Source organism: Serinus canaria (genome assembly GCF_022539315.1).
Source record: "Serinus canaria isolate serCan28SL12 chromosome 7 unlocalized genomic scaffold, serCan2020 HiC_scaffold_29, whole genome shotgun sequence".
NCBI lineage: Eukaryota > Metazoa > Chordata > Aves > Passeriformes > Fringillidae > Serinus > Serinus canaria.
Genome location: NW_026108147.1, coordinates 4,835,660 through 4,860,744, shown reverse-complemented (window position 1 = coordinate 4,860,744; position 25,085 = coordinate 4,835,660). Strand labels below are relative to the sequence as shown.

Genomic DNA, 25,085 nt, shown 5'->3' with positions numbered 1-25,085 from the left:
AAAGGAACCTCAAAGCCCGTCCCACTCCACTCCCTTCCGTGGATAGGGACACCTTCCACTATCCCAGGTTTCTCCAAGACTGGTGCAACCTGGGCTTGGACACTTCTTAGGAAAATACTGGATGTCACTTGGTATAGTGCCAAAAACCCCCTGACCCCCCCAAAAAGTGAACCTGAGCAAGTTCTGTCACTGTAAGGGTGCCTGGTTAGGTCAGCATGGGTCTCAGGTGGGGTTTCTCCAAACCAGGCTATCTACTGCTTCTATGCTTCCATATTTTGGGGGCTGGGACCAGGGGTTGCTGACTCTGTGGGTGATTTCCCCTCTGTTCTCTCTCCCTCCCTCTACTACACAGCTTCAAAATAATTGGGAATGGTGGATTTTTTTCCCCTGGGGCAGTATGGAGCTGCTTCTTAGTAATCTGCTGGAGGCTTGAGTAGAGTGGGAGTGGAATTGATTGTGTGGGTTTTTTTCCTTCCTGCTCCAAGACCACTTCTTGGCACTGAGGAATTTTTCTTTAGACTTCTTTGGGGAACAGATGCGTGAAGTACAGTTACCACTCATACATATGGCTTTTAAAATATGGAAGCTGTTGGACTGAAGTGGCTTCATATGGTGCTGTTGGAGGATGAGAATTAACACAGAATTTTGGGTTTCTGAGACGTGAATGTGTCGTTGGAAAGTTGTTTAATTGTGTTTTTTTTAAATAATGTTAAGTATTAATTTGCATCTTTATGGTTATTAATCAAAGTAACATTTACAACTCTGAAAATTACTCTCTCTGCAACCCTTAATGCCTAAAATAGCATTGTAGTTTAATCTTAGGGATAAATAGGTTATATAATGTACAATTTAAATGGCTGTTAATCTTCATTTGCTAACGCAGACATCTTTTTCTTTAATTGCAGGTTCCCATTTTAAAAGCTATTGGAAGACACTCTGCCACCCTCTTGGATTACTTCCCAAACGACTCAGCATGTCACTGTGCCCTGGATTTTACAAGGTGGCCATGATTTAATCCCCACTTCCCACTCCTATGTATTGGTGAAGCACTGGAGCTCTTTTGAGCTGCTGTTACTCCCGTGGGAACTGATCTGTCTCCAATCCCTTCTCCCAAGGACTAGACATTGCCAGCAATGAGCTCCCAAAGCCATCCAGGTAAGGGTAAGGCCACGTGGAGTCCCAGCAGTGACCCCAAAACACAGTCTGGTGCATGAACACACCTTTTCATTGGGCTGAGATGCTCATCCAGACCCCCTCCCTCCCTTTCCTGCTCCGTCTGATACTTGGTGTGAAGGTGGAAAGTGCTGTTGGTGTTACCCGGAGTTACAAGGAAGTTTTACCATTTCAGACTTCTGATTGTTCTAAAGTTTGGGTTTCTAATGGTTGCATCAGTGAAAGCAGGTATTTTCAGAGTCATTAACCAGATTTTTAATTTGTTAGATCTGTGCTGATGAGCCTTAACCATATGGAGTGTACTTCCAAGGAAGGGGCATGGTTCTGCTGCTGCCTTTATTGATATTTGAGAAACCTGTTGGACTTTTTAACAGGAAGGAACAGTTTTGCTGGAACAAAAGTCAATTGATCCACCTCAATGCTGTCTGGGGGATTATCCCTAATGTGTCTTGTAATTTGAGGCATGATTCATCACTACCAAATTGTCTGTCAGGAGAATCTGTAGCTGCTCAGTTACCTGCTTTCCCGCTTAAAGGTGCCTCACACATTTGTTTTTAGGGAGTCTGGGGCAACTTTTGTGTTAGTTAGAGCTTTGTAAGAGGAATTTTAATTGTGCTTGGGCTGTTTCAGTTTATGTACAGAACTGGCTGCTGTGAAGCAAATAATCCAACAACAACAAGGCATGTGGAAGGACTTAATTTCACTCTGCCTCTGAGAGATTACTCTGTGACTTCAGTTTAATCAGGTTGAGGTTAACAATTAAGGCTGAAGTGCTAAAAGCCAGAGAACAGCTCCTAAGATTGAAGGAACTGCCTGTTGTGGGGGAAGAAATCCTGCAATAAATAGGGGTGCTGGAGTCTACAGGCAGCAGGGGGAAACCTGACCTTCTCCTCACAACTGAAATGAGTTTATGAGTCTCTAAAATCATCAGATTGATCAAAAAGAAAAAAACAAACCAGGCCTCTGCTTCCATAATGTAGCAGTCTTAGATTTTGAAGTTTGTTGGTACTATGAGGAGTTGAGAAATGTGTGTTTGTATGAATGCAGGTGTTTACTGGAGACACAAATGAAGAGTGATGTTTTTCAGGAGCTCTGTTTTTCAGATAACAGATAATTGTTGTTTCAGTGTTTCCATGACTCAGGAGTGAGGCTGGGCAGCTGTGGCCGCCTGCTTTTCTCTCCTTGTGGTGGTGGGACACCTTAAACACCCACCTGCAGTCCAAACCCAGCCGTGGGTATGTCTTGGCTTCTCAAGGAGCTGCTCTCCGGAGGTTTGGGAAGTGATGATGTCCTTCCTGCTTGGGCTCTTATGCAGTGGAAGCCTGATGCTGGTTTGCCTTGCTTCCTTTCATAATTCATCACTGAACACTTGTTTCTCCTGCCTCTTTCTGCTGCTTTGGCTCAGCGTTCCTGTAGATCCAGAAACCAGCTTGAGCTTTGTTTTTCTAAAGACCCTTTCTAGAATGGTGCTGAGAAAGGTGGTCTGATCAAAACCCAGGGTGTGGCAGCTGGGCAGGATGCTGCTGGATACCCACCTTGTGCCCTTCTGGGTGCTGGGTTCTTACTCTGGTTGTACTTCCAAGAGTTGGGTTGGAATTCTGCAGCGTTTCGTGGTGGCTTTTCACCCCCGGTGTTCTTGCTGCTCATTTCTCTTTCAAGACTCAGTTGTATAATAAGGAGCAGAAATATTCCTCAAGCCTTGCCAAAGATGACATCTGGACTTCTCATGTCAGTTATCATAGCCATGTTGATTATACAGCTACAGGTAATTATTCCTAATGATGGGCATTGTTTAAGGGAAGGCTCTGGCTTAACTCAAGAGCCCATTAAGCCTTGCTTCAGTGGGTTCAAGCTTTCTTCTCTAATCTTCTCCAAGGCCAGCACTAATGGGATGTTTTAGGAGCTGTGCCATGAAATTGTTGCGGCATAGATGAATGGAAGTGGTTTGGGTTGGGTTTTTTCTATGCTTTTTTTGATTTTTCATTTCACTCTGCAAAGCTTTTGTGAGAAGTGTGGGGCACTGAGAGCTTCTCACCGGACAAGGTGGAAAAATACGGAGAAGATTTAAGCTGGCTGAGAAAAGTGTGACTTCTTCCCCCACCACTGCCTCTTCTTTTGTTGTGTTTTGGACTAAGATTCTGTAGGAAAGAGAAGATTTCTGTAAGAAATAGCTTTTGGAGGAGAAGAATACCCAGGTGGGAGAAAACTTCCTGGGAGGCATCACGTGCCCTTTGGCTTTTGGCAGAGGAGTCGCCGCCTCTTCCAGCGCTGGAACAAAGCTGGAAAAAAAGACGCTGGAATTGTGCTGGGAAGGCTCAAGTTGCTGCGAAATATAATTAAGACAATTAGGCTAATTAAGATAACATTTAGGATTATGACAAAGCTTGGGGGGGCGGGGGAAAGCATGTTTAGTTTCACTCCTTAACCTGTTCACGTTGGCCACAATTGAAGCTTGCCTTACATAACCCGTGGTGCTCGCCTTACCCAGGCTGACTGGGTTGTGAGTAGGTGTGGGGTATTTTTATAGGGTTTTTTAATGTTTTAGGGTTTCCCCCCCCTTACTTACCTTAAATGATTCCTTGCAGTTGCCTTCTACCTCCCCCCTTAGTTTTCAGTGGCTTGAGTTTCACTATCGTTCTCTTCTTTAATCAGTAAAGATTGTTCTGCTGATACTAGTTATACATAAAGATTAGTTTTAAAAAACCAAAACACTTAAAGTTAATCACTCAACTGATTTGTATTTGTTTAAAGTTCACTTTCCTTTGTAAAAGCTGAAAATCTCCATGTTCAATGAAGCATTTTGTTTATGAAATGTTATCCTGCAGGAATTAACCAGTCTGAATGCAAATGCTCCATCCTTTCTTCAGAGCCACTCTTGCAGAGATGCAAATTTCAGCTACATTTTGCAGTGCTGAATGTTTGATAATTAGGAATATTGAAGTTTGGAGAATGAGCTGCCTGGCTGATAGGGTACAATCTGCAGCAGGGATCATTAGGGCTGAGAGGAGCTCCGGGATCACACGGCACCGGGAGAACGAGTTGGGGAGTCACGTACTGTGATTTGCTGGGCAGATAAGGACTTCTGTACGGGGCTTTATCTGCAGCCAGCCACTCTCCTGCCCTGCTCCACAGCTCAGTGAGGCATGGAAAGCCATTTCATGCAGCACACACACAAGAGCTCTCCCCACGAGCATCTCCCAACGTTTTGCACCGCGCGATAAATATTTGATGCGTTCTCTTTTTAAAGATTAAGAAGTTTCTGTGGAGATGCATTTCAAGGCGGCTTTAAATGACACTGACCTACTTTCTGGCAGCATTGAGGCTGTCTGGGGAAGTTATCTGGGGGCAAGAGCATCCTTTCAAATAAACACAAGGACTGTGGGGGTGAGCTCCAGCCCTCCTCGGGCAGGGCTGGGCTGTGGTGGGTACTTGGTGACTGTGGAAGAACATCTGGACATGGTGTAGGATGGAGTCACGGAATGGTTTGGCTGGGAAGGGGCTGTAAAACCCACTCCATCCATGGGCAGGGACACTTTCCACTATCCCAGGTTGCTCCAAGCCCCCTCTAACCTGGCCTTGGACACTTCCAGAGAGCCCTGCTTCCCCTTTCCAGTCTGGTGCTCTGCTTTTACTGGATTCTTCTACACTGGGAATTCAGAGACTTCCCCTGAGCAGCCTGGTGCCCCAGTTTTGGGAGAGGACTTTGGGGTTGGCTGTGGGGTAAACTCAGCAAGAAGCTCTGGTAAGAAGAGCTGGAAACTCCAGCAGATGGAACTGGCCATGTCTTCATTCACTTTTCTTTCTCTAGCCCACGACAGAACACCTTTTCCACCTTCATTCCTGTTCTTACCCATGTGGGAGCTGAGCCTGTCCTGGATTTCCTCTAGGAGTGGTGTCATTTTGAGGTCCTTGAAAGTTTTAAGTCTGCTCCCACTAAACCTGTGAAGTTTTCACTTTCTGGAGCTTCAAATAGTTGGGACTTTCTGTGCAAGGGTTTGATTGTACCCTCAAAAGAGAAGAATAGTTTTGTGCTTCAACTTGGGGTTCAAGCTGAAGTTCCTGCTAGGTCAGTGTCCCTGCCAAGTACATTCCTCTCATTTCTGCTTTTTCTTTAAATGCAGTTCTTGCACTTAGGAATTCTTTAAAAGCCTGTTTCTAAAGTAAGATTTTTAGCCTGTGATGTTTCCTGCAGTGCAAAGATGAGAAGCAGGTACTTGTGATGAGAGGCTGAGAACTGTGGATTGTTTTGAATGAAGTACAGGGTAGGGGAAGGATATAAAAAAGGTTGTGCTTTTAAAGTTGGGTGATTCTGTAATAATGTCTGAGATAGTCCTTGGGATCTTGTGTCCCACTTGGAAAGGAGACAAACCTTTTTTCTCCTAGGTTACTGCATTTTTGTTACTTACTTCTGGTCAGCCCCAGTTTGCCCTGTGTCTCATACTTCCTAAATTCAATTTGTTATTGGAAGAGTGGATAAACAATTGCAATGAGGTTTCTTCTTTCAGTGTAGTGTTTAGTATATCTTTTTCATCCTCTGACATCTGCAGAAACTGCCTTTACAGTCAGAGGATAGGTGGGAGTGAGTGAATGTGGAGTAGCAGGTGCCTGACTGGAGAATGAAAAATTGTGGAATTGGTAATTCTCCCATCTTTCAGTAAAGGTTTTGCCAGTCCCTTTCTTCTCACAGCTTGCCATGTACCAGGAATTGCCCCCCACACTTTTATTTCTGTATTTTATTATTTCTACTTAGGCCATTAAGCAGGGAAAGCCTTGACTCCTGCACTGTTGGAGCTGCCAGGTGGAGTGGTCAAACCACTGAGAAATGGGGCACACAATTTATTCTTCTGCTAAGAAAATTAAAATTAACACATCAGCAGGTCTTTTAAAGGTTTTGTTTCCATAACCAAAATCAAAGTAGTGTTGTTTCATCAGTTACTGGGAAAATCTAAAGATGCTTTACCTGCAGTGCCCTGGCTTGCTTTGAGGTGCTCAGCAGCTCTTGGGGTTCCCCCTGGGGATTGCTGTCACCCTTTGGCTTGAGGGACTGATTTTCTCAGGTGTGGAAGCAGGTTTTTAGCCTTTCAGAAGGATGAGGCTGATATTAAACTTCATACCTATTGAAAAGTGAATTCCATATAGGAATAATCCCAAGTGGGCTTTTCTGAGACCCTCCTGTCTCAGCTGGAAGCCACCCCTGGTGGCAGCAGTGCCTGTGGGAGTTTCCAGGAGCTCCTGAGTGTGTTTGGGGTACAGTGGGGCATTGCTGGTCCTGCTTTGAACCCTGGCAGCACAAGCTTTGCCAGGGAATCCACAGGCCAGACTTAATCTTCTCCATGTTTGTAGCTGCCCTGCTCCACTTTGATGTTGCAAGGAATGTTTTGGAAGCTTGAGTTGCCAAGCGTGAGGAGGTTCTGCCAGGATGGCTGGGCAGGCTCAGCCCAGGGAGACAGGAGCCTGACCACAGTTCCCTGTGGATACCTGGGCAAGGGGGAAGGACAGGTAGGGTTGTGATGACAGCCATTAAATACACTCTCTCAACTTCTGCTTATGTGTGATGAGGATTTTTGGGGGGGCTGATGGAGTAAATTTTACTTTTATTTGTTGTTTTGTTGTTTCTTGGGGTTTATTTTCTGTCATTTTGGTTTTACCAAGGGCTGAACAATCCCAGCACTGAAAAACAGCTTTTGCTGACTTACCTGTGAACAGAGCAGAAGCAGAGTGCCTCTCCTCCAGGAGAAACTCCCCACCAATGTAGAGCTGCTTGCAGTGGAGGGGACTGCTGGAAACCCCCTGTGCTCTGTGCAAGGGCTGGGATCAGCATGTTGGAGAAATCACAGCCCAATTCAAAGAAATCACTTGTTGGTTTTTTTGGTTTTGTTTTTTTTTAAAATCAATCCTGACCCTTTGGCTATTCTGGAAGCTGTGTGCTCGTGCTGTTTGTATCCCTTGTGCTGCCAAACCACATAAATAGCTTTATGGGGCAAATGGTGATGAGAGCTAGGTCTGCTTTGGGAGCTCTGAGCTGCCAGCCTTGGCCTCAGGTGCCTGTTCTGTCCTCCAGGGCAGCTGCTGGGGCCCTGTGACCCCACCAGGATCAAACCACGGAGCGCAGGGCGAGGGGCCGTGGGCTCTGCTGGCTGTGCTGGGGATGTTGAGTTTCTCTGCTGCTGTCCATGAACTCCCCTGGGCTGGCTCCGTGTCCCCTGGGCTGGCTCCGTGTCCCGTGTGGTGGCTCTGTGTCCCGTGTGGTGGCTCCGTGTCCCGTGTGGTGGCTCCGTGTCCCATGTGCTGGCTCCGTGTCCCGTGTGGTGGCTCCGTGTCCCGTGGGCTGGCTCCGTGTCCCGTGTGGTGGCTCTGTGTCCCGTGTGGTGGCTCCGTGTCCCGTGTGGTGGCTCCGTGTCCCGTGTGGTGGCTCCGTGTCCCGTGTGGTGGCTCCGTGTCCCGTGTGGTGGCTCCGTGTCCCGTGTGGTGGCTCCGTGTCCCGTGTGGTGACTCTTTGTGTCACCTGGGATCAATGGCCCCGGGTCGATGCGGGGGCTCGGCTGCAAACGGGAGCAGCCAGAGATGGGAAAGACGGCCCCGGCTGGGTGATCTGCTCAGAGATCTGAGGGCAGCTGGGTTTTTTGTCTGCTGCTGGAACGGTGGTTTCAGCAGTTATGATCAATTGATAATTCTTCAGGCAGGGAACCCTTAAAGCCTGGTGGTGATGTTAAAATAATCCATTGAGAATTGTATTTTGCTCTTCTGTTTCGGCATTCAAAACTTGCACTTTCTACTCAAGCAAGGCTTAACCCTCTCTGTTAACTGTGACCTTTATTTTATGCTGCCTATAAAGAGAAACAGTTTTAAACGGTTTTTTCCACTCCTGATCTAGAAAATGCTTGAGCTGCTCCTGTGGGAAGACATAAAAGCCTGAACTAGACCAACCCTCTCTTTTCTGGTCATAAAATCATCCAAAACAGTAAAAAAGATCATACACCAAACACTACAAGTCCATCCAAGTACTGAATCCTTGACGTCTGTCGCTTCAGCAAAAATCTCTGAAACTTCCCAGAACTCGCTTTATTCTAACTAAGGTGCCAGTGGTCTCACAGAACCTCTGCCAGGGGAAAGCATGTGATCCTCACAGCTCCCCAACCCAGGAGAAGGGCTCTGGCATCTCTTCCCTGCCAGCAGCAAGAATCTGATTGGCATTAGATGGCTTTTTCCCTTCCTTTTTTTCCTTTCCAGCAGGTGCAAGGCCTGTTCTGCAGGCTCGTAACTCTTGACAGGTTTATCGTGATGTCTTCTTGGCAGGTAGGGCTGATGCTATTCCTCCAGCCTGCATTAAAGATTCTTTTCTTTTTCATTTTTTCCCTTCAAAGTGGAGCTCTGTGCAGTAGCTCTTTCAAGGAGGCGATGGGACTGGTGCCCCTGGTTTCCTTCTTTTTATCTTAACTGCAGCAGGTAGAGCCAACCTGAACGGTCACTACACCTTCACCACCACCTCCACCTTCCCCAAATAAACTTGAGAAAGGTTCATCTGAACAAACACAGCACCAAGTCGTGTTGACAGAGGTTTGGGAAGGCTCTGATTTATTCCTCTCATGTATTTTCTTTTTCACAAGGAAAGTTATGCAGGCAGCTTCTGCTCAGGCGCTGCCTGATTCCTGAATCCTTCTGAAGAAGCTGCTCTGTGGAAGTCGCCCTTTTAATTTTTTTCTTCCTTTCCTCTCTTTTCAGCGGTGTTTGCCATGGGAGACCTCAGCCTGTTGTTTTTAGCAGCTCACCAAAGTGCTTAAGGAGAATTCCTCCTCCTCCACTGATTAATTTCTGGCATGGAGCACAAAATAGCTCTTGCGTCAATAAATCGTCACAGCCCTCGCTTGTCTCTGTCAGCGTAAATACACTTGGACTGCAGCGTGCCCCCAGGCAGGCCAGAGGTCCCAGTTTTGCAGCTGCAGGGTGGTCGAGTCCAAGAGTGCAAGGCTGGGCTGGCAGAGCTGCTGCAGTTTGTGTTGCCAGCCCCTTTGCCCCCCACCCCTCCTTAACTTCTTAGCTTCTGGAATTCTGTTCTAGTTACAAAGATATAGATTGTTCTGCAGCTTAGGGCATCATGGGTCTGGGTGCATCTGTTTGATTTACTGGGAAAACAGGAGTGTGTTTGTGGCTGTGAGCAAGGTTCTGCTCAGTGACTCCCAGCCCTCGTTTCACTGCTTCACTTCCCATCACTTGGGAGGCTCCTTCTCAAGCTGCTTGCTCAGACTCTTGGTTTTTTTCTTTTTTCTTTTCTTTTTTTTTTAATTTTACTTTTTTTTATTTTTATCTTTTTTTACTGTACTTCTGGTGTTTGCTTTTGTTGGAGAAACGGTGGCACAAAAGAACGTGATGTTTTGGGAGTGATTGCCCAAACCATTGGGCAACAGGGACTTGATCTTTAGATGTTCCAGCCATCAGATGAAAGGGACTTTCTGCAAAGCCATTTGCTGGAACAACTGTTGTGCAAAAGGGGTGCTGACTGCTGCTGGAAATGGGGAGGGGGGTGAGAACCCTGGAAAGTGGATCATCCTCCTGCACTTGGGATTCTTGCAGGGAAGCTTGAGGGAGCTGCTGGAGGGGCTGGGACCATCCATTAGCAGCTTCAGAGTCAGAGAGTGGGATGGGAAGTGCTGGCTGTCTGCAGAGGCTTCTCCTTGCAGAGTGCCCTGATGGAACTGCTCTCTGGGCTTTACTGGAGCACCTTCCTCCTCCCACTGGCAAGGCTGCCCCCACAGCTTGTCTGCCTCTAAATGCAGCAGTTGAGCAGACTTGAGAATAAGAATGATCTAGAAGTGTTTCTAAAATTTAGATTTTTTTTTTACTGTTATTCTCTAATCTACATCTAAATACAAACACAAAGTGCTGGTGGAGGGGTGAGGGAAAATTCCTCAATATCCCACCTTTGGATGAAAACTCTTGGCAGATATTTTTGCCAGTTTTGAGAAATCCGCTGTAGCTGCTCTAAACCAAACTGTTACATTGTAAACTTCTGCACGTATTCCTTCTGTCCTTTCAAAAACAACCAACCTGTGGATACCAATGGATCAGCGCTGGAAGAGGGACCTTGATGGGGTTTGGGTCTGGAAGAAATTGCAGAGGTAGAACACCTATTCTGGGGAGAAAACTGTCTGCTCACAGGTGACTTGCATGGCCTGAAAGGAGAGCACAGCTTGCTCTCAGCCTCATCCAGGGATTTGATAAACTCTGTATTTTCTAGGATTTCTCATCTTGTTCCCTTGGGCTTCCTCTCTGGAGCTGCAAACTAATATTCACTGAGAGATTTATGTGTTTTGGCCAAATTGCAGAATGTGTGCAAAAATATCCCTGCTGCCTTTTTCCCCCTTTAGAGCTCGAGGTTTGAGAGTGAAAATGCAGGTTTAAAAGTGTTTTCCTGATCAGTTTGTTTATTCCTTGGTCTGTGATGCGTGGGGTGGTGCTGGGGGAGCCACGAGGGGTTGAGGTGGCAGGAGAAGGCAGCATGGGTTGTGTCACTGGGGCTCTCTGGCAGCTGCCTGCCCCTGCCTGTGTTGGGGTGCAGGCTGCGTGGGCTTTTCCTCCTTTTCTCTTTCTCCTTGTTGATGCCAGGGTGGTGTTTTGGCTCTGCAGTGGGCACAGAGCACTTCCCTGATGTGGCTGCCATGTGTCTGTCCAGGCTCCTTCTGTCTGAACTGTTCAGAGTTTATTCCTTAGGGGAATAAACTCTCTGGGCTGGGGCTGGGCTTTGCCACAGCCTGGTGCTGGGTCAGGCTGTTGGAGCCTGCTGATCACACACACACTCTCTCTCATTTTCCCATCTCAGGTGTCTGGTGTGCCTCTGAACAGAGCATCACGTGGCATGCTGTGGGCAGTGAGTGATGCTGGGGTAAACACAGAGCTGCAGTTTGCTGAGTGAAGCTGTGGCAGCTCAAGGTGTGCTTGGCTTTTCCTCCTCCCCGGGACCTGAGTGCTGGAGAGCTGGAGATCCTCTGTTCCCACTGGTCAGGCTGGGACCTGGGGTGGTTGTTGGTTCTGGGAGCTCTCTGGGATGCCCATCCCACACTGAGGAGTCTCTGACTTCCTTTGTGCCTGAGGTCAATTCTTTTTTCTTGTAAAGCACTGGAACAGGCTGCTTGGTGCAGTGGTAGAGTTGCCATCCCTGGAAGTGTTAAAAAAAACCCTCGTGGACTCTAAATTAAATATTTCCTTCCTATTTCAGCTTGTGTTTCACAGTTGGGGTTGCTCTTCAGGAGAGGCAGGCAGGAGAGTCCCTTCAGGAGCCACCAGTCCCCAGAGCTGGGTTCTGTAGTCGCAGCAGCCCAGCTCTGCCATGGGATGAGCCCTCCCTCCCGGGGAAGGTGAGCTGGGATAAAGGGATCTGCTTGTGGTGTCTTGTTTGGCTTTTCAGGCTCCTGAAGCCAGAGAGCTCTGCAGAAGGAGCTGGTTTTTATTCAGAAATAATGATGCAGTAGTTGGTTTAGGCACATAAACATTTGTGGCTTGAGCAAGCAGAGGTATGATACACACTTGTGTTGGGAGATGAGTTCTGTCTCGCTGGAAACTCCTTTTTCCTCTTGCAAGAAACAACTGTGGGACTATTTCCTTTGAACATCAGTGGGTTTTTCACCCCCCAAAATCTTCACCTGTTTTTATTTTGCAATAAGAAGCAGTAGGTAGTGTTTAGGAACCATTGTTGGTGAGATTGTATCTGGCAAAGACACCATCTCACCAACAGCTTTCAAAGATTCTGAAAAAGGCAGAATGCTCAGTATTTGCTCCTTTAATATTTTTGCTCACTGTTTCCCACCAAGCCTGTGTTTCCATCCTGTCTGTGAGCTTCACTGGCTTTGTCACATTTGCAAGTTGTTAATAACATCTTGATTTGTTGGTATATTCTCGGTATTGGCAAATTCTACGTGATTTATCTGCTTAGATCTGCATTATTTACTGCTCTGCCTCTTCCAAGTTAATAATTTCCCTGACTAAGGATACCTTTGTGCACAGGGAAAGATGCAGGGAGGAAAAATCCGCCTGGGATGTTTCTCCTCTCTCCTCCTCCTCCTCCTCCTCCTCCAAAACTGGAACTAGTGGAGGCTGCTGGCCACTTTCAGTGGTCATCTGCTGAGTCCTTTAATTAGAATGCTTCTGACTTGGAGCATCCACATCTCTGGCTCAGGCCTTGGATGCAGGCAGAAGAGGCATAAGAGCTCTGCTGTCTCAGGTCCCCAAATTGTAATTTCAGCTGAAGCCCATTCTTAGATGTTGGGACAATGAATGGAAGTGTGTGGGGTGTTTTACCCCTCAGCACTGGGGGGCTCACCAAACGCTGCTGTGGGTGCAGGATGACAAATGCTGCCACACCTAATGAGGGATCACTCCGAGCATCCCATGCCTTGCTGTATGGCTTCTTGGAGCCGCTGACCTCTGCCTGGTGCCCTTGGCCGTGCCAGCCCAGCCACGTGATGGCAGCTGGGAGATGTTTTGTCTGGGAGCAGGGAAAGCTCGGTGCTGGTGGGAAGAGCTGAGAGGGCAGAAGGTGCAGGGTGTGCCGGGTTTGGGATGGCCAGCGGTGCCTGGCACGGCCGTGGCAGCTCTTCCCTGGTTACCAGAGGTGCCATGAGTGCCACAAGCTCGGGGGTGCAGCCCAAAGGGGATGGGGGCTTGCTGGGCACGAGTGGCTCTGGATGAATTGTTGTGTACGCGGAGCAGGCACGTGGCACAGCTCTGCTCTCAGCAGGTGAAGCTGCAGCAGGAAAACACCTCCGGCTCGGCAAGACACAATAGCAGAGTGCAGGGAGCTGGGCTGAGGCTGTGAAGGATGTGGGATCTGTGCTACCGAGGCTCAAAGGCAAAAATAGCAGCATTTATAATAGTACAGGGGAAGGCTCCTGCGCGACGCCTTTGCATTCTGCCAGTCTGTAGTGAATGGAGGAGTAGTTTGCTTACAGATGACAAGCAGGGATGAATAAGCACTTAAAATTTTTGGTGCTGGAGAAACAGCTTTTCCATCTTGGCCCCTGAGCTAGTCAGTCTTGCAGTCCCTTTCCTCAGAGTGTCGCTTGCTGCTTGAAATACATGTGTTGGGAAGCATGGAATTAAAACTCTCTCTGCATCCCTTGGCCTCCCTGTGGGGGTTCCCTGTTCTGCCCTTGGCATGCTCCAGGACGTGTTTTGGCTGGGCTGTGTGCTGATTTTGGAGAGGACCCCTTTGCTGCCTGGTTTGCCCCCAGCAGCAGTAGGAGATATCCAAAGCACAATCCATGAACTCCTTCACCAGCTATAAACATGGCATCACCACAGACTGAACCCCCGATGGATTTTAGTGGATGGACACCTGAGGATCTCCTGGAGGAGAAATGGAAGAATAAACACATTAATTTGGATGCTGATTTGGATGCTTGAAGAAGAGCAGTGAAGTGTGAATAGGTGTAAAGTTACGTCCTGGAGTAAGGAACTGCTGTCCCTTGAGGTCTCAGTGCTGGGGTTGTTGGCTACAGCAGCGCTGCCTCTGCCCCTTCCTCTTGTCCCCTCTGATTAATTTCCATGGAATTTCCATGGGACACCTTAAGTATTTTAGCTGTTGGAGTTTTGTAATGGGAGGTAATATTGTTTGGATGGGGTTTTTTTAAAATTTTTTTTGTTTTCTTTTCCCTTTCTTCCCCTAAACTGCTGCTTTGTGGGCTTTCTAAGGACCTAGTCCAGGGTGGAAACAGAGGGAAAAACACTTTGTGGTAAGGAGCAGAATGCACCTAGTGCTGTGTGTTTCTTCCAAGTCAATACTATTAATTGCTTTCTTGCTGCTTAATGATAAGCTTGTTAAGATGTGGCCAGAAGTGGTTCTCTGGCCAGGAAAATGTCCTTTTTGCTGTTGTGTTTGCCTGAGCTAGCGGTGGAGAGATACCTGTAGTACCTGAGGAACAGGCCTCCTGAAAACTGGTATTTTGGAGCATTTTTCCACTTGCCTGCCCGTGACTAATGCCTGCACCATTCCTGGTGTCACCCTCGCACCACAGCACGGGGGTGTGTGCAGATTTGTGTGAGGGCAGTGTGAGGAGAAAAGCCAGCCACAGCCTTTGGAAACTGGCAGGCCTTGCAGCAATGTCCATCAGGGCTTTTATTATTTTCATATTTGGCTCCAGCTGAAATGTCAGTGACCTCCTGCTCAGAGAGGTCCCATCCACAGGGAGCCCTGGCAGGCGTTTCCCAAACACAGCACGGGGATCTTGTACCCTCTTACAGGACACATTTACACCCTTGCATTGCAATTGAGAGAGGGTCCCAGGCTTACTTCCTTCAAACATAACATGTGGTGGTGAGGTTGGCAAGTCCTCATGGGATTTGGCCTCTCCTGAAGGTGTGAATCCAGCCCTAGGCTGGGCTGTACCTTAGGAAGCTGAATGTTACCCTGAACAAGTGTCCTGCCTGACAGTGAGAAGCACAAGGTGTTATGGCCTCTAAGAAGCAAAACAGAGAGCCCAAAATGGGAACAGAATATAGAATCATGTGTGAGATGAGTTTATAATTCTGGCTATTTTGGTGCTTGCTAATCTGGCGCTTTTTCTGGCCCAAAAGGTGAAGGTAAAGAAGGCCAGGCTGGCAATTAAATGTGCAGTGAGAAGCTTGGGGGGGACTTAAAATTTGGGGCTATTTGCTGTTTGTGTGAACCGTGGAAAATATTTAGTGAAAAAAAATTTTCCATTAATATGGGGTTTGTGAATAATTCAGGATTATTGCAGATCAAATTTCAGAGAGAAGCACCAGAGCAGCATGAGCCCCATGATTTTCCTGGTCTTGGTGCGTGCCGGTGTTTTGGGGAGGGAAGGGGGATTTTCTGGGACCTGTGCTCAGCTGAGTCAGCTTTGTTAGCACTGCACGACTTCCTGAATTGCTGCCGAGGAAGGATGTGCTGTTGACTCAGAAGAAAGTCTGTGATGTCCGGGGACAGGGTCAGTGAAGTGGATGCCTGAGTTCCAGTGTGCTCTTGAGGCTGTGAATCACTGTGACAGCTCAAGTGAGTGAAAAGTGCCGTTTTCTTTTAAAAAAACCCAAAAAAACACCAAGTGAGGAGGTGGAGGAAGGCCCCAGAGGTCGTGCTTGGTTAGATAACCGGGCAGGATGGAATTTGTGGTTTGCATCATTACATTTGGCACTGGCTTCACCGAGTGTTTCGCTCGGCTGTAAACTCGTGCGTTCCCTGTGGCTCGCTCCTGTAAACGCCGTCTGCACAGCTGCGAGCGCCTTCGTGTGCAGACTCAATTCCTGAACTGGATCGGGACAGAGGAGGATTTTCTGTACGGAATCTTCTATTAAAAACACGCCCACACTCCCCAATCAGCCTTCCTTTTCCTCTGCAAACTGCTCATTTGTCTCCGAGCGCTCTGTCTGCCTTGAACATGCCTGTGTGTGTGGCATAGCTTGAATTTTTATGCCGAGGAATGTAAACACCAAATCCGCACAAGACTTGCTGAAGAACTCCGGGGCTCTGGTGCATCATCTGTTTGTTATGTAACCTGATAGAATGGGAGAGAAATAGAAACCAGATGTCAAGGCAGAGCAATTACAATTTTTCATCTGCGAGTGTTACAGTAAATGCACTTTGTGTTCCTTCCCCCCCTCCCCGAATGTGAGGTTTTATTTGGGAAAGTGCTGCGGGGGACCTTGGAGCTCTCAGCATGGCTCTTGCTTAAAGACTTTGTTATTCTGTACTGGTGTTCCTTAATGTAATTAGAGTCTGCGTGCTACTCCAGATCCATGAGCCAGTGTATTCCCAACTGGAAATGAGCTGGACACAAGTGCTGAGTCCCGGGAGAGCCCCTCCGCATGTCCAGCTCTGTGGGTTATGCGGTCAAGCCGCACTAAATTTAGCATTCCAAGGGAAGCTGCTTTGCTTGTCATGTTTAAATTTGGCAAGAGAATCCCCTCAGAACAGGTTTGGTGCGGGCTCTGCCGGGGATTCCTGAGCTAGAGGAACATCTGGGAGGGGAGCAGATGGGAGCTGCAGTTAGCTCGTTTGCTCCAATTCGCCGAACGACGAGGAGGATAAAAGGGAAAATGGATAATCATTGATTCTCTCTGGTGGGGAAATGGATTCTTCCACCGCTAGTTTATCCCAGAGGTTTATCTCTGCTGTCTTCCATTAAATAAGGCAAGCCCTCGGTTGAGAGAGGCATTGATGCACTGCTGTCTTGGTCTTCATGTGCATCCTCATGAGTCGAGGCGTGTGTGTGTGTGATCTCACCGCGTAGGAGCTGATGGGAATTTTCCTTTTCCCTTCCCTCGTGTTTTTCATCCTCCTGCGCTGATATTTGTTCTCTTGCTCATGAAGATTTATTTCCTTCTGTCCAGTTAAGCTTGGAAGTCCTGGGCAGCAGGTTCTTGCCTGTGGAGTTTGAGCTTGAGTAGGGCCACAGGGGCTGGAGATCCAGTTTTTCTCTGGGAGCTGAACCTGTTTTGGGCATCCCTCTGTTAAGTACAGATAACTTCAAGAAACGCCTAAATAAGCTGTACTTTCCAGATGAAGGAAGAATTAAAGGTTCTTGCTCCTCCTAAAAAGCAAGTTTCTTCCTTTAAAACCAGCTAACAAGGAGAAGAGATCAATGTGAGCACTTGCTGCCAGCCATTCCCAACAGCATCCAATCCATGCCACCTCTCCTTTCAACCACAGCACGGAAAGAAAACTTGGGTGCATGATAGGTGGTCACTGCTCAACTCTGCCAACACCCCAGTAGTGATTTCTGCACGTTGCCCATGGAGTCTGGTCTGAAATTGAAGATTTAACTGTTGGAGACACTTTCCCCCCATGTGAAACATTTACAGAAAACTTTACAACTGCAAGGAAGCAGCAGAGCCTCTTGCACCCATGAAGTCTAGAATCAGGTGTTCCCAGTTGGAATTGCTTCCTTTCCAGCTCTCCTACTGGAGAAGAGGAGACTCAGGGTGGATCTCATTGCTCTCTACAAGAGGTCCTCTCTGACCAGAGGTTGTGATGAAGTGGGGGTTAGAGCAGAGCTCTTCTGCTGTGCCTGAAGTGCAAGGATGAGAGGAGGTGGCCTCTCAGGGGACGTTCAGATTGGATATTGAATATTGGATATAGAAAAAAAAAATCACTGAAAGGGTGGTCAGGCATTGCAGTTAGTTGCCCAGGAAGCTAGTGCAATTGCTGTAAACATTCCAGAGGCACCTGGGGGTATCACTAAGGGTGGTGGTCTGTTGGTGTTTGGACTGGATGATCTTGAAAGCCTCTCCAACCTTGAGGATTCTGTGATTTTTTTTTTTCCCTAAATGGAGACCATGGAGAGCCCAGATGTGGCCACCATGGAGAACATCCCCTCAGGCTGGTCATGGTGGATGTTTGACCAGCTCTCTTGCACAGGTGCTGATGCTCTTCTCCCTGAGCTCTGCAAGGCCTGAAGCTTGGGGAGCTGTGTGCTGAGCTCCGTGTAAACACCGCCGTGTCACTGACACCAGCCCTTGAAGCCATGGGAGTGCAGAACGGGAACGCTGGCCAGCAGACAGGAACGACTCCCTTCAGTGTCAGACACAGAGGGCTGGGTTTGAGAAGGAAATCAGCTCCCTCAAGGAAGCTTTGGGCTCAGCTCCTCTGCTGTGTTGGTCCTGAGCAGGCTCTGTGACCGTGAGCCCGGGGATCCCGGTGTGTGCTGGGGACACAAGTGCTGGCAGGGGCCGTCACGTGTCCCCGGCAGCTCCTACTATAAAAACAGCAGCTCCGCCGACAGCGACCTTCAGCATGGCTCCCAATGTTCCCCGGGTTATTTTTAACCTGTCTGGGTAAATTTCCAATACAAAGGCCAGTGCCAATCTGATGTGCTCGCTTTTCCAAATCCTTATCTTTCGCTTTCTAGTGCACTGACGCATCAGATGGAACAGCAAGTTTCGGGCTTGGGTAAAGCTTTTATTGTATGGCCACAGCACCAGAGAGAAATAAATATTTCAGCTCTGTTTTACATTTATTTTTCAAGAGAGGTGTTTTTTTTTTTTTTAAGATGGGTTTTAACAATTCTTTTTTCTTTTTTTTTTTTCCTTCTTTTTAAAGAAAAATACTTGAACTGTGGTTTAAAAATAGCTGAAGGCTGTACTTTGATTAGGTTGCTGTGGCACTGACGTCAGCGGGTGACATTTATCTCTGTATGGATTTGTCACCCTGTTGACTAAGGCTGTATTTACACAAATGGGGATATTTCTGTCCGCTGTGGGGGGAACCAGCAACAGCTCTGCCCCAGTTGTGTCCTTGCCCTCCGTATTCCTGAACTCTGCCTCTCTCCTGTGCTGCTTCATTCTGTGCTGCAGCGGGGATTTTTTGAAGTGTTGGAGGGTAGTTTTAGGTATTCAGGTGCCAAGAAGGTCCAGGCATGATGATGATGTTGGCTTGGTGGAGAAGGACGCTGGCAGAGATATGCTGAACTAGACTTGGACTTGGTAAAGCATCAGGTATGAGCCAGGGTGGGTCCTGGCTGAATAGCTCCATGAATAGCCAGGTAATGGATGTTCTCCAAATAGGAATTATAGGAAATAGGTCCTGAACAAGTGAACTAAATGTGAAAAAGAAAGGAGAAAAAGTGAGCAGTTTCAGCCCAGCATGGCTTTGAGTGCAGTGTATTTCTCTGTTACTTATTGCATGTTTTCATCCGGCGTAGCTGCTGTAATTCCCTCTTTTTTTTAAGCTTTAATTATTGCTCTTGGGGTTTCCTTGGCCCCAAATCCCACTGTTCCAACTGTAGCAGAAAGCACCAAGTTTCCTATAAGCACTCTTGTGTAGATCCGGTTCCTGGAGCATAAGGTTTCCCAAAAGGAAGTTTCCATAGAATACCAGAGTGGTTTGGGCTGGAAAGGTCCTTAAAGCCCATCCAGATCCATGGGCAGGGACACTTTCCACTATCCCAGGCTGCTCCAAGCCCCATTGAACCTGGCCTTGGACACTGCCAGGGATCCAGGGGCAGCCACAGCGTCTCTGGTCAAGTTTTCTCAAGGCTGTGCCTGTTTTGGGGGGATGCACTTGGAACACCTTTTAATTTAACCCTGACACCAAGACAATAATAAAGGGAAACCTCTAGAAACCAAGTTAATTAAAGGCTGATACAAATTAACTTGCAGACTTTCTCAATTTGTCACACTATTCCAGTCTGTTTTCCAAGGAATAGTGGGTTTAAATCCGTGAGCCTTGTCAGCTCTGCAGGGAGGAGGCAGCTGATGCTGGCTGGCTTCAGGAAGGCATGAAATGTGTTTGTGTCTTCTGGAGCTGTGAATTAACTGTGGGACTCCTACGTGATGGGCAGCCAATCATGGATTTGGCAGATTAATCACACTGACTTGTGCAGAGCTTTTACCTGGCCCTCATCCCGTGGCAGGAGGGAAAGGAGCACTAATTAACATCCTGGACACAGAGCCTGCTGACACAGGAGTACATTTTGGTGCTGGTTTCAGGCAGCTGGTAATGCATGTGTGGAATAGATTTTCCCCAGATTTCATAGTGGATGAAGCCTGTGGAGTGAAATGCCGTTTTCTCTGCTGCTAACCCTTCTGTATTTGGGACTTTTTTCCAAAATAGCAATTCTATGGGCTGCACTCACCTGCAGGCTCGCTGCCACTGCTGCAAACGATGTTTTCTCTGCGAGCTGGAGCATGGCACAGAGTAAGCTGATTGTTTCACATCTCAGCCCAAGGCAGCTGCTCCTTTCTAAACCTCTGTAATCTTCCCTTAAAAAGACAAGGGAGCTGGGAGGAGCTGCTGTCCGGTGGCATCCATGCTGGGAGGGAGGCCTTGCTGTTATCCCCTGCCACTATCCCCCCCAATTCCAGGTTTTCCAGTGTCTTGCCTCATAAGTGTCTGGATGAAGGCTCTAAGGTCAGTCAATAGTACAGGAGTTTGATAAATGGGAATTTCTACTGGTGTTAGATATGTTTGTATGTCCAAAGCACGAATTGAATATGGATATTTATGCACAACTGTACCAATGCATATTGCATTTCCCATGCAGAAAGCAGCGTCTGGGTGACATCCCTGTCCATGGCAGGGGGTTTGGAATGAGATGATCCTAAAGGTCCTTTCCAGCCCACACCACTCTGCGATTCCATGAGCTTGTCTCCATCCCCAGAGAGGGACAGCAGCCAGCAGTGAGGACAGTACTGGTTCAACACAATATTTTGCCTTCACTTGGCCAGGGCTGACTTGAGCTTGCCTTTTTTTGTATATAAAGGAATGAAAAAAGGTCTCCTGTGCACTTCTTGTTAAGATGTGAGGAGGAAAATGCCTTCTCACCTGCTGAAGCTGCAGCAGGATGTGTGTGGAGTGTGTTAGCCTGAAGGCCAAAGGGTTTGACTCTTGGGGAAGGCTCTTGCAGGCTCAGGGGGTGCAGTAATGGATATTTAGGGATTTCTGTTGGGGTAGGTCTGCTGTTTTTTTGCTGGCTGAACTCCTCTGGGTTTTAAAGCAGCTGCTCAGGTGAAACCTTGGGATCCCTAATGCGTTACACTGCTGCCTCAACTGGAGGAGATGAGCTTTCTCTAGCAATGCTCAGCATTAACTTCTGCAGTTGCGACAGAGGTCAGAGCATTGCTCAACAGCCAGGCAGCCCTTTAGGTGAGTGCTGCTTTTGCAATGCACAGCCAGCAGAATTAACCTGGGTACATCACTGGGGGGAAAACAAAGGCTTGCTGGTGGTTTTCCCCCTCTTTTCCAGTGGCTTCTTCTGTAGATGAAAGTGAGTTTCAGGGCCCCGAGCTCTGAGTGTACAGTAAGCAGGCTGCAGCCTTGGCTCTCTCCTCCAGTTTGTCATTAAATTTTAAAATGGAAAAGCGATAAGGAATCTCTGTGCAGGGAACATTCCTCATACCGTAGAGTTAAACTGCAGCTTTTGGGTCCTGCTCTGAAAATCTGATTAACCTGAAAGAGATGAGGTGTGCCCTGGATGATGCCAGATAAAGGAAAGTGCTCACACGTGTGGTTATTGCTTCTCTACCTGTTTATAGCAGCTTCCCAGTCTTTATTTGCTCCGATAGAATCGTTGGAGAATGCTGTGGGGCAGGAGCAAATAACTACTGAAGTAGAAGGAATAGCTTTCAGAGAAATTGGACTTTCCCAAAACTGGATAAAAAGCTGGATACAGAGCTTCCCATAGAAATCATCCAAAAGGCTCATGCAGATAGGCTTAAACAAGGATTTATGGTGAGTGAAACTGAGAGAATTGGCTTTAGGCTGTTTTAAACAGCAGAAGAATAGCGTGGAAGGAGATTATGGCTCTCCTCTGCCTGCATCCAGCTGCATGTGACGGCTTTTGCAGCTGTATTTTTGGAACATCTTTCCCGAGCTCACCTAGAATCCCCAGCTCGAGGCGTCGCAGCTGCTGCCAGCTCTGCTGCCTGCGAGCAGCTGCTGTATTGACAGGCACGTTTTTACCCCGGGAGATGCCGGCGGTGTGGAAATGAGCGAGAAACAACTGTTTATATAATCCGCCTGTACAGATCAATTCCTGGGAAAACAAGCTGCTCCCTGTCTGCAGCAGCAGCGGCAGCACACACCTTGAGCTGCTATAAATAGCTCCAGTGCCTCTTCCAAGGGCCAGCTCCAGAGCTTTGTGTTCTGCTGGGGTGGAAAACTGCTCAGTAAACTGGCAGTGATTCCCACTGGGGGGAAAGCAGGGGCTCAGAGTCTCCCTGCTTCTCAGGGATTTTTATGGGAAATTGCCCCTTCCCCACCTGGATCTCTGCTGTACTGAATTTCAGGGAATTATGGAATAGTCTGAGTGGGAAGGGACATTAAAACTTATCCCATTCCTCACCCTGCCATGGGCAGGGACACCTTCCACTATCCCAGGCTGCTCCAAGCCCCATCCAGCCTGGCCTTGGACACTTGCAGGGATCCAGGGGCAGCCACAGCTGCTCTGGGCACCCTGTGCCAGGGCCTGCCCACCCTTGCCAGGGAAGGATTTCTCCCCAGTATCTCATCAAAACCTACTCTCCTTCAGCTTAAAGCCATCCCCCCTTGTCCTGTCCCTCCAGGCCTTGTCTCCAGTTCCTCTCCAGCTCTCCTGGAGCCCCTTTAGGCCCTGGAAGGGGCTTGGAGCTCTCCCTGGAGCCTTCTCTCCTCCAGGTGAGCACTTCCAGCTCTCTCCTTCCCCTAAATGCCATATTGGTATCCAAGTGATGTAAGTGATTAATCAGCCAGAGCTCTTCAGGAATCTTACCCCTGAATTATGTGGAAAGTTCTCTGCAGTTTTACAGTAAATATCTGGACTTGGTGATTCTTTAAGTCCCAGTCAAAGCGCTCTGTACCAGGAACATGACTGGGGTCAGCTCTGCAGACAGTTCCTTGTGATGGCAATATTTGCTTTATTTGGGTGAACGACATGTTTGTAATCAGCCAGAGCAGCACAAGATGAACAAACAAACCGGTACAGAGTGTTTCAGGCACACACAGCAGAGCAGAGCCGAGGCACTGCAGCCTTGAGCCACGGCATTTGTGATGATCCCTGGCTTTTAATGGCCTCATCCCATGTTCCTCCCGTGGTCTGCTCACTCATTACACAGGCAGTGAAGTTCTGTTCCTTGACTATGCCATGAGCTGGAGTTCCAGGAGAAGCTCCTTGGAGCTAAGGGAAACCTCTGCTCACTGTGTCAAGGACTCTGCTTTTGCTGACCTCCGGTAAATGAGGATTTGTGGTTTTTACCGTAATGGAGGTTTTTACCTGAGTGTTTCCCTTGGAGGTGGATGGGGGAGTCCTGGCAGGGGTTTGCTGTGCTGCATAGTCACTTCCTTGGGTCACTTCTCTCTGCAGCAGCACTCTGAGAGCTTAGCAGAACCAAATTTTCTTTCTACAGTCATAATTCCTTAGTCTTTCTTTCTTCCCTCTCCTTTCTTTTCTCTAGTGCTGGACAGAGGGGCTCAAGCAAAATCTTTTAGGGGTTTTGAATTTTTCTTTTTTTTTTTCTGAAGCTTTTCAACCATTGCTCCTGCTTAAAATTCTAAAAGGAAGCAAAAAGCCAACCCATATTTCTGCTGCAGACTAGATAACTGGAAATCACCCACATGAGCTCTTCCAGAGCTGTGAGCACAGTTCCTTGGGCCGGTGTCTTTCACCTGGTTTGCTGTTCTGAGATGTCCAGTGTGGGATTAGATCCCTAAGTGCTGCCTTTGCTGTTTAACCACCTCTTAATGTTAATTAAGGTGGTGCTGTGGAACACCCTAAAGAAGTTCTGTACCTTGAATAGGCTTCTCATATTTACAGAGGACACGATTTATTGTCTGTAATTTTAAACTGTGGCTGTTACATAGACCGGTCCTGTGGAATCCCAGAGTGGTTTGGGTTGGGAGGGTCCTTAAAGCTCCTCCCATTCCACCCCCTGCCATGGCAGGGACACCTTCCACTGGCCCAGGCTGCTCCAAATCCCATCCAGCCTGGCCTTGGGCACTGCCAGAGATCCAGGGCCAGCCACAGTTTCCTTGGGAAGCCTGTGCCAGTGCCTCACCACCCAATCCCATTGGGCAGCACGGATCCTGAATTAGCTTGATATTTTTAGGATTTCACACAATCCAAGTCCTATCATTAGAAGAAGCATCTGAATAGATGAAGGATTCTTATAAAAACATTTCTTTAGGGAACATTGTGTGCAGGAAGATTTTAAAAACCATACCAGGTTGAAGGGAGGCCTGGCAAGATGAAACATTTGGGAGCTGCTGCTTCCACTTGGAAAATTATGGAAGGATTATTGGGTAGCAAACAGCGAACTAGTTCAGTGGCCTAAAGCCATTTAACTTTTAAAGCTTTTGGTTTTTCACAATTCTTTTTAAATGACTTAATTCTTTTTTTAGCAGCATGTAATTTGAGGTGATTCTTCATCAGTTTGAAGTTTTTGAATCTTACATCACAAAGCTTAACACTGTTGAAGAATACAGAATATGGAAAATACTGATAGGACAAGGACTAAGGGGTTTAAGCTAAAAGACATTCGATTTAGATCAGATATAAAAAAGAAGGGGTTTTACTTTGAGGGTTTGGAGGCCCTGGCACAGGTGCCCAGAGAAGCTGTGGCTGCCCCTGGATCCCTGGCACTGTCCAAGGCCAGGTTGGACACTGGGGCTTGGAGCAACCTGGGACAGTGGAAGGTGTCCCTGCCCTGGAATGAGATGAGCTTTAAGGTCCCTTCCAGCCCAGTCATTTTGGGATTCCATGCAAACAAGCTGGACGGTGGTTATTCTTGATGATGAAAAATCTGGGGCTGTGGTTTTGCAAAGTGTCAAAATTCTGATGTAAAATACTAGGAAAAGCTGAAATACAAAGAGGTGATGGAATTGCTTTGAAATAATTTTTTTTGGTCTCTTTTCTTGAGGTGTCAGTTTGTGCATTAAGCATTCTGTGCAGCTGGGAAAAATGTTTTGTTTTTAATTTTAGCCCTGCTAATAAAGTCTTGTCATGTATGTCAATGAAGCAGAAAGAAGATTACTCCAGAGCTAGCTGTAGGTTGTCATTAAAGCTGATTTCCTGCATTAAGCCTAAAACAAGGCAAGATTTCATTTCTGGACTTCCTAAAGATGTTTGTCACGTTGACAGTTTCCTAAGCCCCAAACCCTAAGAGCTACAGAAATTTATCCTATATATGAAAGTATTTGCTCTTGTCTGTCACCTTGTCCTGATCTTCACATGTTGATCTCCTGCTGCCCTCTCTATTTTTAAAATAATTTGCTTCAGTTTCCAGCTGTTGACTCTTGCAGGCAGCTGCTTGTAGGGTCCTGCCTGCAGAATCCCTTCCTGGAATAAGAAGTGATCTGTTGTTTGGAAAGCACAGCTGAAGGCACATCCTGCCAGATTCCTGGGCAGCAGTGCTGGGGGAAAACTCCTTCCATGGCTGCATGGGCACTTCTAAACTTCAGGAGGGTTTTGTCTTTGAGTCGTATTTGGGGTTTT

General features: G+C 47.5%; 2 protein-coding genes across 2 annotated transcripts in view; both read left to right on the top strand.

Moving 5' to 3' along the window:
• The window catches only part of NDUFA10 (NADH:ubiquinone oxidoreductase subunit A10), a 179,460-nt gene extending 155,603 nt beyond the window's left edge, over positions 1–23,857 (top strand). The window contains exon 9 of the mRNA XM_050987627.1: positions 23,788–23,857. Within this exon, the coding sequence (XP_050843584.1) occupies positions 23,788–23,842 (55 nt within the window). The 3' untranslated portion in view covers positions 23,843–23,857. The remainder of the gene's footprint in view (positions 1–23,787) is intronic.
• The window catches only part of HDAC4 (histone deacetylase 4), a 175,481-nt gene that overhangs the window by 23,665 nt on the left and 126,731 nt on the right, over positions 1–25,085 (top strand). The window contains exon 2 of the mRNA XM_050987626.1: positions 906–1,155. Within this exon, the coding sequence (XP_050843583.1) occupies positions 1,134–1,155 (22 nt within the window). The 5' untranslated portion in view covers positions 906–1,133. The remainder of the gene's footprint in view (positions 1–905; positions 1,156–25,085) is intronic.